The 20,270-nt window shown below is 44.0% G+C and overlaps 2 protein-coding genes across 2 annotated transcripts; one reads left to right on the plus strand and one right to left on the minus strand.

Moving 5' to 3' along the window:
• Positions 1-229: 229 nt before the first annotated feature.
• Positions 230-880, minus strand: LOC115686212 (uncharacterized). Its single transcript, XM_030611431.1, has one exon. It carries the CDS (start codon positions 878-880, stop codon positions 230-232), a length of 651 nt encoding a protein of 216 aa, XP_030467291.1.
• Positions 881-4,404: 3,524 nt separating this feature from the next.
• On the plus strand, positions 4,405-5,259 carry LOC115686213 (UPF0481 protein At3g47200-like). The gene is made up of 2 exons (XM_030611432.1): positions 4,405-4,531; positions 4,676-5,259. The coding sequence occupies exons 1-2, from the start codon at positions 4,405-4,407 to the stop codon at positions 5,257-5,259; spliced, it is 711 nt and encodes a 236-aa protein (XP_030467292.1).
• Positions 5,260-20,270: the final 15,011 nt, after the last annotated feature.

The following is a 20,270-nucleotide window of genomic DNA, read 5'->3' on the forward strand; positions in this document are numbered from 1 at the left end:
ATAGGCGCCATTGTTGTTGTTGGGCACCGGCTGATCCATGGCTCCTACGGCAAAAGCGGCACGTACCGTTTTGATTGGGTGCCGGCTTCTTCACGCCACCTTTCCTGTTGGGAGGGACAGAAAATCTACTTCCTGTCATCGGTTTCTTCCCAAACTGGTGGTTATCCTTATTTGGCACATACCGCGATCCAGACGCGGCTATCCTCTTCGCCAAGTTTCTCTCAATCAGCTATGCCCTCTCATACAGCTCATCATAATCCTTCATACTCAGGGGCACCAATTGATCCTTAATCTCGGGCTTCAGCCCATTCCCAAATCTCATTGTCTTATCAACTGGATCTTCAACCAATCTCAACGCATATTTGGACAATTCAACAAACTTAGCCTCGTACTGGTCTACCGACAATTGGTTCTGCCGGAGACGCTCAAACTCGTTCATCTTCTGTTTCCCAGCGTAGTCTAAGAAATACTTATTATAGAAAGCTTCCCACCATGTGCTGGCATTACCTTGCAACTGATAGACTGCCAGTGTCACCTTATCTTCGTCCGAACATCTCAGTAAGGCAAAAGCCTTTTCCAACTCCCCGATCCAGAGGGTTGTAGCCTCAAGATCACCCGTACCAGTGAACTTGGGCGGCTTGAGCTTCAAAAATTGATCCACTAACTTGTGCATGGGTGGATTCCCATTTCCATTTCCAGCCAATGGAATATCAACAGGGACAGCATCAGCAGCGGCTTGATTCTGAGCCTGCTGCCCGACCAAGGTCTCCAAAGCTTGCAGGATCCGGTCCAACCTAGGATCCTCGGGTGCTCTCTCTCTAGCACTAATCTGCCTCAACGATACCCTTCTCCGAGGGGCTTTCTGCTCAAGATCGCTCATCTTGTAGGATTGTTACAGAAACCTGCTTTCCAATTCCAATAAGGAATTAGAATTCCTGACCAACCCGCTTACAAACGAGAAAGCTAACAATCAAACATAGGCACAAAGTGTTTTCCTAACTCACTATCCCAAAACCCATCGCACTTTATCACTCTAGGTCTCGACCAAACTTGGATCGAGCTGACCTTGCTCTGATACCAATTCAACGGGGATGTCACGCCCCGAACCCTACAAATAAGCAACATCCCGATGTGGTCATCATGATGTGACGACCCAGGACTCGTCACTAACCCTTTTCTTTTTATTTTTGAATTACGCAAGCGAAAACGATAACCAACACAACGAACCCCAAACAATAATCAAATCAGAGATAGCAGAGGAAAACCAGTCATAACAAAAGCCATTTTTTTTCATATATAATCGATTAACCCTGGGAACATCCTTACAAGCCCACTTCAGCCGTTTCCTCAAAAAGCCAGCAAAAGATAAAGGCTAGGGTTAATCTATTCCGTCTAAAAGATCAGCTTCCAAGCCTAACCCTCAAAAACCAACCAAAATCTGCTGTACTCCAAACCGCATAGGGAGTAACGACATGCTAAGGTCCTGAAAAGGTTTAACAGCAACAAATGAGATAAAATCTCAGTAAGTTAATGGCCTAAGCCCCGCTTAGGAGGCCAACTCGCCTTGGGGGTCCCTAATCAGGCAATACAGCATCAATAGCAAAATCATTAAACAACCACAGGCATCCTTACCTTGCCTTGGTACATTCGTTGATGAAATGAACATGTCACATACTCAAAGCATTTAAAGAGATTTCCCATGCATCAATGCATCACAGCATGCGTGTCTCGATTATAAGATAGAATCCACTTGGGCACGTCCCATACCATGCCTAGCAGTTTCTATCACATAATCAGGCACTATGCATCATACGTATTCCAGTTATTACGCCCCCTCGGGGCCACTACACATCAAGTGATCCGCAGCAAGATGGCAGTCTTCCGGCATGACCGGGCTCCGTCCCGCCCCGTTGGGCATGGCTACGTCAAATGATCTATAGTAAGACGGCATTCCAATACGGCAATATCAAACGATATACAGTAAGATGGTATCCCTTAAGGAGCATCGAATCCGCCATCGAGCCGCGATTCGGCATCCGGAGTATCGGCTATCTAGATAATCTCCAGGCATCCGATAAAATCGAGCACAATCTGCAGCAGACCTCGATAAATCGGGCATCGTCAAGTGATCTACAGCAAGAAGGCTTCGACGTGTGACCACACGAGCACACAAGCATTTCGGTCAATTATTATCTTTTCAATTAGCTCATGCATCCATGAATAGTGCTCATATAATACCGCATAACAAACCAAGTGGTCACTCGTGCAAACAGTCTATCAATTCTTGCAAGCTTCGATGCCAAACATGTTTATCAATCACAAAGCATCACTATCATTTCTTGGCCTAGCAATAAAATAGTTTAATTCTAAAAATCTCATAAGTTTTCCTTGAAAACTTCCATTCAAAACAATTTGTCATATAATCAAATTAATACGACGATTCACGGCATAATCGCCACCATTCAAGCGTAGAAATTATAATTTCAGATTAAAAATTTTCCGAAATAATAATAAATAAATTCGAAAATTTAATTATTTAATAATAATATATTAATATTTAAATCCTAACATAATTTATTTTCAAAGATTCAAAATATTTTCTCGAATCATAATCATTCAAATCATTTGCCACATACGCCAACTTATACAGCGAAATCGAACATTAGCATCACAATTTATACATAAAACAATCACAATTCGATATTAAAAATCATTCAAAAATATTAATATTTAATTATCGAAAATCAAATATTTTATTAATAAATACATTTTTTGAATAAAATATTATTATTTAATTCCAAAAATTAATTAATTTAATAAAATAAATAGTAATGATAAAATAATAGATAACTTATCGTAAAAATAGCGATAACTTATCGCGAACACAACAATAGCTTATCACACAAACAATCATAACTTATCGAATATACCGATAACCTATCGTTAAAATTTACCGATAACTTATCAATTAAATACTGATAACCTATCACCACATCCAATGATAACTTATTATCCGCCGATAACTTATCACCAACAATTATCTAATAATCTAACGATAACTTTAATCCCACTTAACTAGCCATAAACTTAGCTTAAACTTAAACTAAACTACCCTAAGCAAGTTTAACACCCTAAACGAGGGATGAGGGTTAACTTACTCGTTTAATGATGGCGTTAACACGAGAATGACGGCGACGAAGCGAGCTCGCTTGTGGCGGCTCCGGTTTTGCTTTACGAGCGATGAACGGCGGCGATCCGGGCACGGCGAAGGAGCGGCTGCTGTGGTGGCTGGTCAGGGCTGCTTGGGGCTGTTCTGAGCGTGAAATGGTGTCTGGTGGTGTCGGCTAGGTGGCTGGACAGCAGCGGACCAGCAGCTGCAAAGGCGGGGACGGACGACGGGCATCGAAGTTGGCGTTCCAGTAGAAACCAGCTGGCTGTGAGCGGCTGTTCGGCGCTGCTTGAGGGCTGAACCGGGGACGAAATGGTGGTTGGTGGTGGCGTCTTGGTGGCTGGGATGGCAGCAAACAAGCGGCTTAACCGGCGGGGCCGTTTCTGACGAGAAATGGACTAGTCCGGCGGCTGGAAATGAAGAAGCCGAAGGAAGCAGAACAAGAAGCAGCAGCAGCAAAGCAGAAGCAGAAGCAGCAGCAGCAGAGGAGCAGAAGCAGAACCAGCAGAAGCGGCAGCAGTGAAGAAGCAAAACCAACGAAGAAGGAGAAGAAAAGAAGAAGAAAGAGAGGGGGAAATGATGGGGAGTGGGTGGGTTCGGTGGGGGGTCAGCCAAGGGAAAAAGGTAAGAGAGAGAGAGAAGGGTTTAATCATTACCCAAAAAAAATCTTCCAACAATTTCTTTGGAAATTTTTCTTAAATTTGTCCCCCAAATTACTATTTTATCTTCGGCCCGAGCATCAAATTATGGGCTGACTCATACTTATCGGGCCTTGGTGGTCGGCCCCCTCGGACACGAGGCCCAACGGGCTTTGCTCAGTTCACTTCCATTTCTAGCGTTGAATTTCCGATTTATCAATCATTTTTCGAAATTGGAATTTTCGATGGCCAATTCGTAAAAATTATGAGGCGACGTCCTATGGTTCGCGTGTGAAATCCTTGAGTATTCGACACTCAAAATCAGATCATAATTCGTGGCCAAAATCGATCGATCAATCACATCTATAGTTCATCTCGAACTAACGGGCGGCTGTTGGAAGTAAATTCTTCGATAGCCTTTCCTCTTTGGTTAGTATTCCCTAAGTGATCAAGTCAGGGTAAGAATTAACTAATAGAACGTTGATGAAATCACCATTTCATAAATCACCAAATTGAGTCAAATTTTCAGGATATCACAAACGTACTCGCCAGTGTTACTTGGAGAACATTGATCCCAGCAGTATTGAGTTCGTCACAATGGTTCTTGTAGATGGTGTATTCATCATTGAGCTGTTCTTGTTGAATCGTTTCCCGAAAAGGAGGGCCGAGAATGATATCATCTTCGACAAGCAAAAACAGTGGATGCTCACCGACTTGAGAAGAGGCATGAGTTAGATGGAGAATCAAGTTCCATTTTTTGTTCTAGAAAATCTATTCAATTTCGCATTGGGTACTCAATTGGGAGAATTCCCATCTTTATTGGTGCTCGCCTACGATTTTTTTGGCTTCTGAGCGAATCCCAAAGCAGAACCGGAGAGGATATTCGACTCCAATGTCAAGCATTTATTGGATGCTTTAAGATCTTCGTACTTACCCACCACGCGTAAGGCACTACACGATGGAAGAAAGAAGATCGAAGCAATACCTAGGGCATCGCTGCTTCAAGCAGCCGGAGTGAAGTTCAGGATGAGCAAGAGCCACTGCCTATTTGACATCAAATTCTCAAAGGGTGTTCTTGAAATCCCATGTTTCAAGCTATTTCCTTGGACCGAGTCTTTTCTCAGGAATATCATGGCTTTTGAGCAGTCATATTACAGGGATGATAGTTACTTCATAGATTACATAGCATTCTTGGGGAATCTCATCAACACTAGAGCCGATGCGAAGCTGCTGATCCAGAAAGGGATAATCAATATTGAGAACTGGTTGGGAAATGATGAGACATTGGCAAATCTTTTCAACAGTTTTGGAAAGGAGAGTGGGGTTTGGAAGAGGAACATTGGTTTCTGCAGTGTTCGGCAGGATCTGAAAGCTTATTGCAGAACTCCTTGGCACAAGTGGAAGGTTAGCATGAAACGCGATTCCATGTCCAAGAAGAAGCTTCAAGTTTGATATTAGGAATGTACTTTTGAAGGGGTTTCTTTTCTTGCTGAATAAACTTTGTAATGTCCTTTAATGTCCTCTGTATCATGAATTACGAGTTCGGGAGTAAATGCAAATTGAACACAAATCTGGGATCTTTGTCAGAAACAATGCTCACTAGAACCTCACGAGGCTTCACTATTTCATTGACATATCGCTTTGCCATGTCTTTCAATGAAAGGCCAAATCGATATGACAAAAAGTGTGTAAACTCAGTTAATTGTTCAATAATCACCCATATAACATTCTTACCACTTGGTGTCCTCAATAGACCGACGATGAAGTCCATGGTGATATACTTCCACTTTCATTTGGGTATTTCAAAGGGGTGCAACTATACACCTGGTTTTTTATGCTCAATTTTCCCTTGCTGACAACAAGACACTGTTTGACAAATTTTATATTATCTCTCTTCATGTTGATCCACGATAAGTTTCCTCTCAAATCCATGTACATTTTAGTGCTCCACGAATGAATTGAGATATGGTGATGTGTGCTTCCTACAATATTTCCCTTTTCAACTCTGAATCATTAGGAACACATAACCGACCACAAAACCTCAAAGACCCGTCTACGTGAATACTGAAATTTGCTTGTCCCCTAACTTCCTCACCTTCTCAGTAATTGAGGATCTTAATTTTTTTTAGATTTGATTCTATCAATCTATTTCGGTTGTACTTGGAATGAGCTAATTGAACACCAAGCTGATGTATCAATACCTCCAAGTCCAACATTCTCATATACTCAAGAATAGGCTTCTGAGAAGTGAATAATGTTGCCATATTTCTAGAAGACTTACAACTTAAGGCATATGTACTACATTTGCCTTTACCAGGATGGTAATTGATAAATAGGTCATAATCTTTCATAAATTCTAACCATCTCCTCTGCCTTATGTTCAGTTCTTTCCGTGTAAAAATATACTTCAGACTTTTGTGATTTATAAAGACTTCATATTTTTCACTATACAAGTAGTGCTACCAAATTTTCAAAGCAAACACAATTGCTGCTTACTCTAGATCATGAATGGGGTAGTTCTTCTCAAGTGATTTTAATTGTCTAGAGACATAGGCCACAATATTATCATCTCGCATAAGTACACAATCTAAACTTTCTTTAGATGAATCACAGTAAAATGTGAAGCCACCAATTCCTGAAGGCAAGGTCAACATAGGAGCTGACACTAACTACTTCTTTAACTCTTAGAAACTATAAGCTCACATTGATATGATCACACAAATTTACTTCCCTTCAGAGTTAGACGAGTAAGTGGAATGGCAATTTTCAAGAATCCCTCCACATATCACCTTCGATAACTCGCTAACTCGGGAAAACTTCTCACTTCCATAATATTAGTAGGGCGATTTTACTGAACAACTCCTTCAACTTTCTTTGGGTCTATTGAAATTGCATACTTCGAGATTACATGGCTCACAAACTCTATATTATCAAGTTAAAAATCACATTTACTAAATTTATTATACAACTTTTCACGCAAAATCTACGGAACAAACCTCAAATGTTGTTCTTGTTCCTCCAAATTCCTCGCATACACCAAAACATCATTGATGAACACTACGATAAACCTATCTAGATACTCATTGGATATCCTATTCATTATATCCATGAAAGTAGCTGGCGTATTCGTTAATCCAAAAGGCATGACGAGATGGTCATACCTTGTTCTGAAAGCAATTTTAGGTACGTCCTCTGACTTTATCTTCAACTGATGATACCTAGAACGAAGGTCGATCTTGGTGTTGAGACTAAAAATACAACCCAGAAGGGGGAGGGGGTTGAATAGGTTGGATAAAGATATTATAAAACTTTTGCGAAATATATCACAACAATTAGCAAGCAAGATAATATACAATGTTAAACAACGTGTGTGATGATAGTGGGCAATAAAGATAGATCACACATCAATTTATAGTGGTCTGGCTTTATTCCCAAGTGTCACGCCCCGAACCCTAGCGAGCCCACAACATCCACCTCTAGTCGATTTATGCGACAACCCAGGAATTATCGCCGACCTCAATTATAAACATCAGAGATTTAAATTCACAACGGAAATCACAATTAACCCGGACAATTAAACTGGGGAGAATATTCAGGGAGAATGCACATATTTCTTTTCATTACCCACTTATAAAATATTCACAACTTATAACCGCTACAATCTACAACCATCGCCTACACTTGCACACCGCATTACAAACCATCGATATACCAAAAAGATCGATGACCTGGCTTTCTATCGCCAAAAATGTTACTTTCCAAAAACCTACTAGGAACCCCTGTACTAACCCTTACGCCCCTTGCTAGGCGTCCATTCTGAGTCTAACTCATCATCACCGGAGTCTAAACCCCCCTGATCCGATGGCTCATCCGAAGACTCCAACTCTGCCTCAATCACAATCGGATGATCAATGTCACCCGACTTAGCTGGAACGGCGTTCTGGTACTCCTTGGTTAGGAAATCGAAGAAATTATATTCTAGCACGAAATTGGAGTCCATATATTCCTCAAACAGGAGTATATACTCCGGGTCTCCTGCCGGCTCATCCGACTCCTCAGGCTCGCCCTCAGGCTCTACCTCGGGCTCCACCTCTTCTGGTTCCTCCTCATCTGGTTCCTCTTCCTCTGGTTCCTCCTCGGGGATTGGTTCTAAATCTATGTCCATCGGGTCATCCTCAGCTTGTGATGCTTCGGGCTCGGGCTCATACTCAGCCTCAGAAGATCCCTGAGTGGCGGGTGCTGGATGCATCCCAGACTGCGCTACACTAACCTCCGTACTAGTCAACTCTCCATCAATCGGGAGTATGGCAATCGGGTCCCAATCCCTAACAAGATCAAAAGGAACATCGAATCCTCTAACGGGCCCGAACTCAGCCCCGTCAGCATCCCGGAAGAACCAGGCAGTGTACTTCTGCTCCTCCCAAAGGGGTAAACCTACGTCTACGAAAACGGTAGTAGTGTGCTTAATCCAGGTCATACCATCTCCCATAAGAAACTCTAAGACTTCTAGCTCGGTGTGCACAGGTACTCCAAAACGTTCTGGTGGCCGTGGCGGTGGGTTCATGGCTCAGGTCGGGGTTCTGAAAATATTGGTTAAAACAACCATGAGAACACCTCTCAGCAAGTTCACCCCTAAACCCCACCTAGGCTATCACGTACCTCCAGACAATTTCACAAACACAATTGCACACATACCATTATCACATAGCAGGCACATCAGCACAATCACAAGTATGCACAATTCTCATGCCATACATTCATTCCGTTCTCATCATCCCTCATCCACATTCTTCGCCAGTGACCCGCGTACACGTACACGCCTTAGGTACACTGCGACTTCTTTTCACATCACTTCCGGGCCCGCGTAAACGTACATGCCTCAGGTCATATTTCTTGCCCGCGTAAACGTACACGCCTCAGGCTCAACACCTGCCACCTATTGCGTAACCCGCGTTGAAGTACACGCCTCAGGCTAGCAATCTTCCGGTAATACCGGGCATCGTCCCGCGTAAACCTACACGCCTCAGGACGGCACAATTTCCACGAATACATATCACGCCACATTTCCTTCTCACTTAGGCACATGCTCAATAAGCATTTACCACACACAACTGGCCAATCACACATGGCCCGTGCACGCATCAATTATACACAAACCATGCTCACCCAGCAGTCAACACAGCCAATAATAGTAATTAAAATAATCTGGCCCACGCGTGCACCCAACAAGCATATTTCAGTCAGACAATTACACAACCATGCACTCAATTCATCACAAGAATTCAGTCATAGTACCAACACGCCATACATGCACAATTCGTCATTTTTCTCCGACCAAATGGCGTCAAATCGATTCCGGTCCTTCACGAGACTTTCTCGCCATTAAATACCGGTTCTAAAAGTCCAACTCGCGTCCCGATTGGCCCATCACAGTCCCGTGAACAGTCATCCACAGCCCACTGTCTATGTCAAATAATCCACCAAAATTTCCTGAATCAAAACCTAAGGTCTGCCACATAATTCCACTTCTAAATCTCACCATTTCACACATAAATTTAAACCCGATTCCACCCAAAAATCACCCGTCAATTCCCAATACCCTAGGTCGGGTTTAGAGCGCGACTTACCCGCGTTCTAGACTATCGCGGCTAGAACGGAAAGCGGCAGTGCTCAATAGGGAACGGCGGCGACGAAGAACGGCTCCCGGCGGCGGCAATCGGCTTGGGGCGGACGGCGGTGGCTTGGGCGGTGGCCGGTTGGCTCACGACCAAGGGGAAACCGAGAGGGAGAGAGAGACGGATGGCGGGATGGGGAGCGTGAGGCTCGGCGGTGGCGGCGGCGATCCAGCGGGCGTGACCGGCGGCAGTGATGGCGCAGCGGCGACCTGGCGGAGGGAGAGAGAGAGATCGAAAGGGGGGGCTGCTCACGGTGGGGTTTCACAGGGGAGAGGAAGAAGAGAGGAGAGAGAAATGGGTCTTGTGGACTTAAATAATACATTTTAGACTAAAATGGCAAATGACCAAAATGCCCTTGTCTAATCTTTTTGATCCAACGGTCCAGATTCGATCTAATCTTGAAACCGACGGCCCAGATCGAATCTTGCCAAAAATATCCAAGGGCAATCTTGTAATTTCTCAAAAAGTCCAAGGGCAAAATTGTATTTTCCAACTTTTAGGGCAAAATTACCAAAATGCCCTTTGCCCATAAAACATGCCCTTTGTTAATCCTTAGGGGTAAAATGGTCAGTTTCTTCGTTTCTCGCCGAAATCAAACTTTTCTGAAAAATCCGAAGAAATCCAGAGATGTACGTTCCAATTGCAACGTCGTCCAAAGGTCCTGCCGTGACTTTCCGAATTTTCTGATGCTTGGTTTGGTCTCTAATAAAAATTTAAATTGTATATACATAATGTAACTCGAGCATTTCTCAGACTAATGGGTGGCTTTTGGGAAATTCGTCTATACGACCCGGGACTGATACTAAATCGAGTCACGTATAATTTATTCATAACGTACTGACTTCGATTGTCAATAAAATCGCGAGGATTAATTGCTAGATTCGAGGGGCATGATCGTTTGGTATAAGTTCAGGATCATTCGTCAACTCATTTCGCCGTCCAGCGGAATCACCCGCGATCCACTACTATGACAGCGGCGAGCTGACCCCTAACTATCCTTGGATCGGCCGACAGTGGCTCAAAATATCACCTCGACGATTTTATTGTCAAAAGTCCATTTACGATTGAATTATCTTTAGTCGTACGAATTTTAAATCCCTAATTAGCCTTTCCCCACTGGTTAGTTTCCTAGGAATGATCAATTCCGGGCGAGAATTAACTACGAGCACATTCGTAAAATAATTCATTTCATAAGTCCCAAATGAGCAAAATGTCGGGATGTCACAATCTTCCCCCCTTACAAAAATTTCGTCCTCGAAATTCACAAATCTCACCACTACCCAATATTTACAATTCCTACTACTGCTCAAACAGCTGGGGGAATTAACATTGCATCACCTCTTCACTTTCCCAAGTTGCGCCTTCAGTCCTGTGGCGCTCTCAAATAACTTTGACCATTGGGATTGTCTTGTTCCTCAAAACTCGCTCCTTACGATCTTCGATTCTTACCGGTCTCTCGACATAAGACACTTTGTCATCAACTTCGATCTCCTCATAATTCAGCACATGCGTTGGATCTGGTTCATATTTCCTCAACATTGATACGTGAAACACATTATGCACTTGCGATAAATTTGGCGGAAGTGCAAGACGATATGCCAAATCTCCAATTATTTCCAGTACTTCAAATGGTCCCACGTACTTCGGACTCAACTTTCCCTTTTTACCAAACTTGGATAGTCCTCTCATGGGCGATATCTTAAGAAAAACGTGATCCCCGACTTGAAACTCCAAAGGTCTTCGCCTTCTGTCTGCATAACTCTTTTGACGGCTTTGCGCTGTCTTCAGCCTTTCACGAATGATCTTAACAGCCTCAATCGATTGCTCATCTAACTCTGGTCCGGTTATAGTCCTTTCTCCCACTTCATCCCAACACACGAGCGTTCTACAAGCCCTACCGTATAATGCTTCAAAATGAGCCATTCCGATACTTTGCTGGAAACTATTATTATATGCAAACTCTACCAAGGGTAGTTGTTCTTCCCACTTACCCTGGAAATCCAGCACACACGCCCTGAGCATATCCTCTAGCGTCTGAATCGTCCTCTCAGACTGGCCATCTGTCTGAGGATGGTAAGCTGTACTGAACTGCAACTTGGATTCTAACGCCGTTTACAGACTTTTCCAAAAACTAGCGGTAAACCTAGGATCATGATCTGAGGTTATCGACATTGGTACCCCATGAAGACGGACTATCTGCTGCACATACAACTCAGCATATCGTTCTAATGCGAAATACTTTCGCACGGCCAAAAAGTGTGCCGACTTAGTCAATTTGTCGACGATCACCCAAATAACATCACGACCTCTTTGGCTTCTTGGCAATCCCGACACGAAATCCATGGTTATATATTCCCATTTCCATTCCGGGATTTCCAAAGGTCGCAACAATCCCCCGAGCTTACAGTGTTGCGCTTTCACTTGCTGGCACGTCAGGCACTTAGCCACGTGTTTAGCGATATCTGCCTTCATACCATTCCACCAATAATATTGCCTCAAATTCCGATACATTTTAGTACTGCCCGGGTGGATGCTATAACTGCTACGATGCGCTTTTGACAAAATTTCTTCCTTAAGCTCCGCATCGTCAGGCACACATAAACGTCCACAAAACTTTAATATCCCATCTTCAGATACTTGAAAATCTAGCTTTCTCTTGGCCTCCTTCATCTCTAAAATCTTTTGGATTTCCTGATCCGAAGATTGCAACATCTTGATCTTAGCCTGAATTTTCGGTTCAATCCTAAGCGTAGCCAACAAGCTCGAGACTTGACTCACTTCGAATCTGAACTCCGAGTCTCGTACTTTTTCCAACAGCGTCCACTCCTTGACCATCAAATGTGATATAGTCGACTTACGACTCAAAGCATCAGCTACCCGATTAGCCTTTCCGGGGTGAAAGAATCTCACAGTCGTAATCCTTCAATAACTCCATCCACCGACACTACCTCATGTTTAACTCCTTTTGAAAAAACAAATACTTAAGGCTCTGATGGTCTGTATATATTTGAAACTTCTCTCCACATAAATAATGTCGCCAAATCTTCAGGGCGAACACTATGGCAGCCAATTCCAAGTTATGTGTCGGATAGTTCAACTCATGCGGCCTTAACTGCCTTGAAGCATAAGCTACTACTCGCCCATGTTGCATGAGTACACATCCCAACCCTTTCAACGATGTGTCGCTATATATCTCATACCCTCCAGGTCCTGACGGAATCGTCAACACTGGTGCCGTTGTCAATCTATGCTTCAATTCCTGAAAACTCCTCTCACATTTGTCTGACCATTCAAACCTCGTTTCCTTTTTCAACAAATGCGTCAACGGCGTTGCTATTGACGAAAATCCTTCCACAAAGCGACGATAGTATCCTGCTAAACCCAGAAAACTACGAACCTCTGTTACCGTCGTTGGCCTAGGCCACTTCATCACAGCTTCGATCTTCGAAGAATCTACTGAGATTCCTTCCCCTGAGATCACATGCTCAAGAAACGCAACTCGATTGAGCCAAAACTCGCACTTGCTAAACTTAGCTTAGAGTGCGTTCTCCCTTAAAGTCTGCAACACTCGAATCAAATGAAATTCATGCTCCTCTAAGCTTTTCGAATAAATCAATATATCGTCTATAAAAACGATCACAAACTGGTCTAAGAATTCTTTGAACACCCGATTCATCAGATCCATAAAGGCAGCAGGGGCGTTCGTTAATCCGAACGACATTACTGTAAACTCATAATGTCCATACCTCGTTCTGAATGCCGTCTTCGGGATATCCTCCATCCTAATCCTCAACTGATGATATCCCGTTCTCAAGTCAATTTTAGAGAACACCGAAGCCCCTTGCAACTGATCAAACAAATCATCAATCCTCGGCAAGGGATATTTATTTTTAATCGTCACTTGATTCAGCTGCCTATAATCAATATACAGCCTCAGTGATCCATCTTTCTTTCTAACAAATAACACCGGCGCTCCCCACGGAGACGCACTGGGATGAATAAACCCCTTGTCTAATAATTCTTGCATCTGTACCTTTAGCTCCTTCAACTCCGACAACGACATCCTATAAGGTGCCTTCGAGATTGGCTCAGTTCCAGGTCCCAACTCGATTACAAATTCTACCTCCCTTGATGGTGGCAGTCCCGGCAATTCATGAGGAAACACATCGGAATACTCGCACACCACAGCTATGTCCTTAAGCCTCGGCTCCTCAGCCATCGAATGAACTACTGCCGCTAAGAACCCTTAACAACCTTCACTCAACAACTTCATCATTTCCAATGATGAAATCCATGGAATCGAGGATCCTCCTCGACTTCCCACAAATTTGAATTCCGGATGTCCAACTGGATTAAATTGGATCACCCTACTACCACAATCCATTACGGCCCTCTGCTTAGACAGCCAATCCATACCCACGATTACATCAAAATCATACATATCTAGAACCGCTAAATCAATCTTTTCCTCCCTATCCCCAATCACAATCATACAATCTGGACACCCCATCGAGACCAACATCTTTTCATTCAAAGGAGTCGTCACGCATAACACAATATCAAGCAATTGCGGTTATATTCTAAGCAACTCAACAAACTGCTTCGATATAAAAGAATGCGACGCCCCAGGGTCAAATAAAGCATACGCAGCATGGTTGCACAAAGAAATCGTACCTGTGACAACCCCTGGTACGTTCTCAGCTTCTCTTCTGGCCATAGCATACACTCGTCCTTGTGCCGGTGGCCTAATCTGATTTGCTATCTGGGCAGCTCCAGCCTGATTCCCATTCCAAGGTGGCGGCAATGCAGGCGGCCTATTCTATCTAGGATTGGGGCAATTCCTTATGTGATTACTGAATCCCCCACAACCAAAACACGCTCCACCCCGGGTTGGACAAGGTCCACTCCCGTGTCTACTTTCACAAATTCTACACGGTCCATTTAAATTCTTGACTGGTTTTCCAATATTCCTTTTAACAGAAGGAGTAAAACGTCTATTGTCTATCATCGGCCTCTTCCCAGGATTGCGATTATCCCTACCTGGGTTAAACCTCGACCCAGAAGCGATGGCCCTATCCATCTGATCTCGTTCTAGAATCTGGGCCCTATCAAACATTTCCTCATAAGTTCCCAAATTTACCAGTAACAACTAGCTACGGAAATCAACCCTCATTCCATCCCGAAATCTTCGCGCCTTGTCATCGGGGTGCTCTACCATTCTCGGCGCAAACTTCGATAATCTAGCAAATTCCGCCTCATATTGATCTACCATCATCGGACCCTGGCGGAGTCTCATAAACTCTGCTAGCTTCTTCTCCTTAGCATTTGCCGAGAAATATTTTTCATAGAACTTCTCAGTAAAAACAGCCCAAGTCCGGTCTGTACCTTCCGGAAATATTCTATCTTTAGTGGCCTTCCACCAATCGTTTGCATTATCTTGCAACTGGTAAACCGCCAGAGTTACTCGTTCATTATTGGTACACTCTAGCACCTCAAAAGCCTTCTCGAGCTCCTCTACCCATCGAGGTGCAGCCTCAGGATCACCTTTCCCAGAAAACTTAGGCGGTTTTAACTTCATAAACTGCTCTACCAGTTGATGCATTCGCCTATTCATATTCATTTGCCCCTGCCCCAGATTCTCATTATTATTGACAGCAGCAGCGGCCTCGGCAGCTTGGGCAATCGGAGCAGCTCTTTCCTAAGTCTGTTGTTCTAACAGATTTCCTATCCATTCTAAGGTTCTCATAATAGCTTCCATTCTAGGATCCTCAACAGATCTAGCTTCCACTCTGGGTTCTGCTGCAGCTCCAGCATTGACCCCAAGATTTTCTATCGCTCCTGCACCCATTCTGAGGTCCTCTATAGCCCTAGCTCGAGCACGACCTCAACCTCTTATTCCCCTTCCAGCGCCCCTTCTTGGGACTCTTCCTACGCCTCTTCCTTCACTGTTCATTATCGCAATTCTACCACTCTCCTACCTACTATAATTCCATTTAGGAATTAGTACTCTAGGCCAACTAGATTAATCTGATTCTAAGCAGTGAATTAGCACAATAATTCACTCAACAGGCAACCCCTCACTACCAATCACGAGATCACAATCACAAAGGTCCAAACACTTACCTCAGGTCCAAACGCACCTGCATTTCCATCATCACAACAATTAATTCATTCAATCAATCACAACAACCAGTCTGGAGGAACGTGTAGCTTATTCCACCTTACAACTCGCTAAAGTCTCCCTAAATTCTACCCCAGGGTTTCTGCTCCTTATCACTCCAAACTTCGACCAGTGCAGATCGAGTTGACCTTGCTCTAATACCAATTCAAACGATGATGTCACGCCCCGAACCCTAGCGAGCCCGCGACATCCACCTCTGGTCGATTTATGCGACAACCCAAGAATTATCGCCGACCTCAATTATAAACATCAGAGATTTAAATTCACAACGGAAATCACAATTAACCAGGACAATTAAACTGGGGAAAATATTCAAGGAGAATACTCATATTTCTTTTCATTACCCACTTATAAAATATTCACAACTTACAACCGCCACAATCTACAACCATCGCCTACACTTGCACACCACATTACAAACCATCAATATACCAAAAAGATCGATGACCTGGCTTTCTATCTCAAAAAATGTTACTTTCCAAAAACCTACTAGGAACCCATGTACTAACCCCCACGCCCCTTGCTAGGCATCCATTCTGAGTTTGACTCATCATCACCGGAGTCTGAACTCCCTTGATCCGATGGCTCTTCCGAAGACTCCGACTCCGCCTCAATCACAATCGGATGATCAATGTCACCCGACTCAACTGGAACGACGTTCTGGTACTCCTCGGCTAGGAAATCGAAGAAATTATATTCTGGCACGAAATTGGGGTCTATATATTCCTCAAATGGGAGTATATACTCCGGGTCTCCTGCCGGCTCATCTGACTCCTCAGGCTCGCCCTCAGGCTCTACCTCGGGCTCCACCTCTTCTGGTTCCTCCTCATCTGGTTCCTCTTCCTCTGGTTCCTCCTCGGGGATTGGTTCTAAATCTATGTCCATCGGGTCATCCTCAGCTTGTGATGCTTCGGGCTCGGGCTCATACTCAGCCTCAGAAAATCCCTGAGCGGCGGGTGCTAGATGCATTCCAGACTGCGCTACGCTAACCTCCGTACTTGTCAACTCTCCATCAATCGGGGGTACGGCAGTCGGGTCCAAATCCCCAACAAGATCAAAAGGAACATCGAATCCTCTAACGGGCCCGAACTCAGCCCTGTCAGCATCCCGGAAGAACCAGGCAGTGTACTTCTGCTCCTCCCAAAGGGGTAAACCTACGTCTACGAAAATGGTAGTAGTGTACTTAATCCAAGTCATACCATCTCCCATCGGAAACTCTAAGACTTCTAGCTCGGTGTGCACAGGTACTCCAAAACGTTCTGGTGGCCGTGGCGGTGGGTTCATGGCTCAGGTCGGGGTTCTGAAAATATTGGTTAAAACAACCATGAGAACACCTCTCAGCAAGTTCACCCCTAAACTCCACCTAGGCTGTCACGTACCTCCAGACAATTTCACAAACACAATTGCACACATACCATTATCACATAGCAGGCACATCAGCACAATCACAAGTATGCACAATTCTCATGCCATGCACTCATTCCGTTCTCATAATCCCTCATCCACATTCTTCGCCAGTGACCCGCGTACACGTACACGCCTCAGGTATACTGCGACCTCTTTTCACATCACTTTCGGGCCCACATAAACGTACACGCCTCAGGCCATGTTTCTTGCCCGCGTAAACGTACACTCCTCAGGCTCAACACCTGCCACCTACTGCATAACCCGCGTTGAAGTACACGCCTCAGGCTAGCAATCTTTCAGTAATACCGGGCATCGTCCCGCGTAAACCTATACGCCTCAGGACGGCACAATTTCCACGAATACATATCACGCCACATTTCCTTCTCACTCAGGCACATGCTCAACAAGCATTTACCACACACAACTGGCCAATTACACATGGCCCGTGCACGCATCAATTATACACAAACCATGCTCACCCAGCAGTCAACACGGCCAATAATAGTAATTAAAATAATCTGGCCCACGCGTGCACCCAACAAGCATATTTCAGTCAGACAATTACACAACCATGCACTCAATTCATCACAAGAATTCAGTCATAGTACCAACACGCCATACACGCACAATTCGCCATTTTTCTCCAACCAAATGGCGTCAAATCGATTCCGGTCCTTCACAAGACTTTCTCGCCATTAAATACCGGTTCTAAAAGTCCAACTCGCGTCCCGATTGGCCCATCACAGCCCCATGAACAGTCATCCACAGCCCACTGTCCATGTCAAATAATCCACCAAAATTTCCTGAATCAAAACCTAAGGTCCGCCACATAATTCCACTTCTAAATCTCACCATTTCACACAAATTTAAACCCGATTCCACCCAAAAATCACCCGTCAATTCCCAATACCCTAGGTCGGGTTTAGAGCGTGACTTACCCGTGTTCTAGACTATCGCGGCTAGAACGGAAAGCGGCGGCGCTCAATCGGGAACGGCGGCGACGAAGAACGGCTCCCGGCGATGGCGATTGGCTTGGGGCGAACGGCGGTGGCTTGGGCGGTGGCCGGTTGGCTCACGGCCAAGGGGAAACCGAGAGGGAGAGAGAGACGGACGGCGGGATGGGGAGCATGAGGCTCGGCGGTGGCGCGACGGCGATCCAGCGGGCGTGACCGGCGGCAGTGATGGCGCGGCGGCGACCCGGCGGAGGGAGAGAGAGAGATCGGAAGGGGGGGCTGCTCACGGTGGGCTTTCACGGGGGAGAGGAAGAAGAGAGGAGAGAGAAATGGGTCTTGTGGACTTAAATAATACATTTTAGACTAAAATGGCAAATGACCAAAATGCCCTTGTCTAATCTTTTGATCCAGCGATGCAGATTCAATCTAATCTTGAAACCGACGGCCCAGATCGAATCTTGCCAAAAATATCCAAGGGCAATCTTGTAATTTCTCAAAAAATCCAAGGGTAAAATTGTATTTTCCAACTTTTAGGGAAAAATTACCAAAATGCCCTTTGCCCATAAAACATGCCCTTTGTTAATCCTTAGGGGTAAAATGGTCAGTTTCTTCGTTTCTCGCCGAAATCAAACTTTTCTGAAATATCCGAAGAAACCCAGAGATGTACGTTCCAATTGCAACGTCGTCCAAAGGTCCTACCGTGACTTTCCGAATTTTCTGATGCTCGGTTTGGTCTCTAATAAAAATTTAAATTGTATATACATAACGTAACTCAAGCATTTCTCAGATTAACGGGTGACTTTTGGGAAATTCATCTATACGACCCGTGACTGATACTAAATCGAGTCACGTACAATTTATTCAGAATGTACTGACTTCGATTGTCAATAAAATCGCGAGGATCAATTGCTAAATCCGAGGGGCATGATCGTTTGGTATAAGTTCAGGATCATTCGTCAAGTCATTTCGCGGCCCAGCGGAATCACCCGCGATCCACTACTATGACAGTGGCGAGCTGGCCCTAAACTATCCTTGAATCGGCCGACAGTGGCTCAAAATATTACCTCGACGATTTTATGATCGAAAGTCCATTTACGATTGAATTATCTGTAGTCGTACGAATTTTAAATCCCTAATTAGCCTTTCCCCACTAGTTAGTTTCCTAGGAATGATCAGTTCCAGGCGAGAATTAACTACGAGCACATTCGTAAAATAATTCATTTCATAAGTCCCAAATGAGCAAAATTTCGGGATGTCACACCAAGCCCACGTCTACTCTCTAAATAATAGCCTTAACACCGGCTAGATTTCACTAGTAATCAGCACTATAAGTTACAACTGTCAAGTGTTGTTCCTTTTACATGATAGATATCACTATCAAGACACAACAACTGTACTTACGCTTGTATACTTGACTATTTGCTATTACATTGCTAAACCTGTACAGAGAGATATCAAATGAAGAACAGTAAGGATTTCTAGCTCAAAGCACAACTGCAGTATTTCTCGTGTCCAACCTCTTCTAAGCTTCGTTGATCCTCTTTTGTAGAAGTCTTCAACCCAACCGTTGGAGATCTTCAAGGAGATCCAACTAGCCATTTGAGAGTAGGTTAACCCCTATCAGAATCGGAATTACCAATACAATTGTCTCCTCTGACATCGGCAGGTTTCCTAAAAAGGAGTCTGATGCAGCTATCACTTCACTGAGGCAGAAACCTATCAGCAGCTTTTCTTATATCTTTTCTCAAATTTTCAATTATGGAACCCGGTCTTATAACGGCTCTTTTCAGTACCATCAACGATCATCTTCAGACATACATCTCACCATCGTTAGTGGCAACTCATTATCAGCATGATTTGAAACTCATCATTAGCACGTACATATTATATGAGAGTTGGTTAATGATCTTCAGTAATGATACCAATGAAATTACACTCTGTAGTAGGATCAATGATCCTTCCACTTTTACCAATAACCAAAGACCTCCAAGAACACAAACTTGACTCTAGGATTTCCAAGTTACCATGAGATACCACTCATAATGGCATTTGTTCTCCTAATTGTTACAACCTTGTTTCTCATCATTGCTGATACAAAGGAACATTGACATCTGCAAAACTAATTCATCATTTACACTTATCATAGTAGATATTAGTACGAAAGACAATTTTGGAATCATCAAAATTCCAAAAGGATGTTTTCCCAACACTTGGAAAGTGCCCCTTGAAGTTGTCAAATAAATCATC

Source organism: Syzygium oleosum, unplaced genomic scaffold (assembly GCF_021117445.2).
Source record: "Syzygium oleosum isolate NSW1041296 unplaced genomic scaffold, Sole_v2.1 Sole_v2.16, whole genome shotgun sequence".
Lineage (NCBI taxonomy): Eukaryota > Viridiplantae > Streptophyta > Magnoliopsida > Myrtales > Myrtaceae > Syzygium > Syzygium oleosum.

Bases quoted from the DNA above. Each gene is read 5' to 3' on its own strand.
- LOC115686212 (XM_030611431.1), bottom strand. From the start codon at position 880: ATGAGCGATCTTGAGCAGAAAGCCCCTCGGAGAAGGGTATCGTTGAGG.
- LOC115686213 (XM_030611432.1), top strand. From the start codon at position 4,405: ATGGTTCTTGTAGATGGTGTATTCATCATTGAGCTGTTCTTGTTGAAT. The intron at 4,532-4,675 runs GCATGAGTTAGA...ATCCCAAAGCAG, and splicing joins GCTCACCGACTTGAGAAGAG to AACCGGAGAGGATATTCGAC.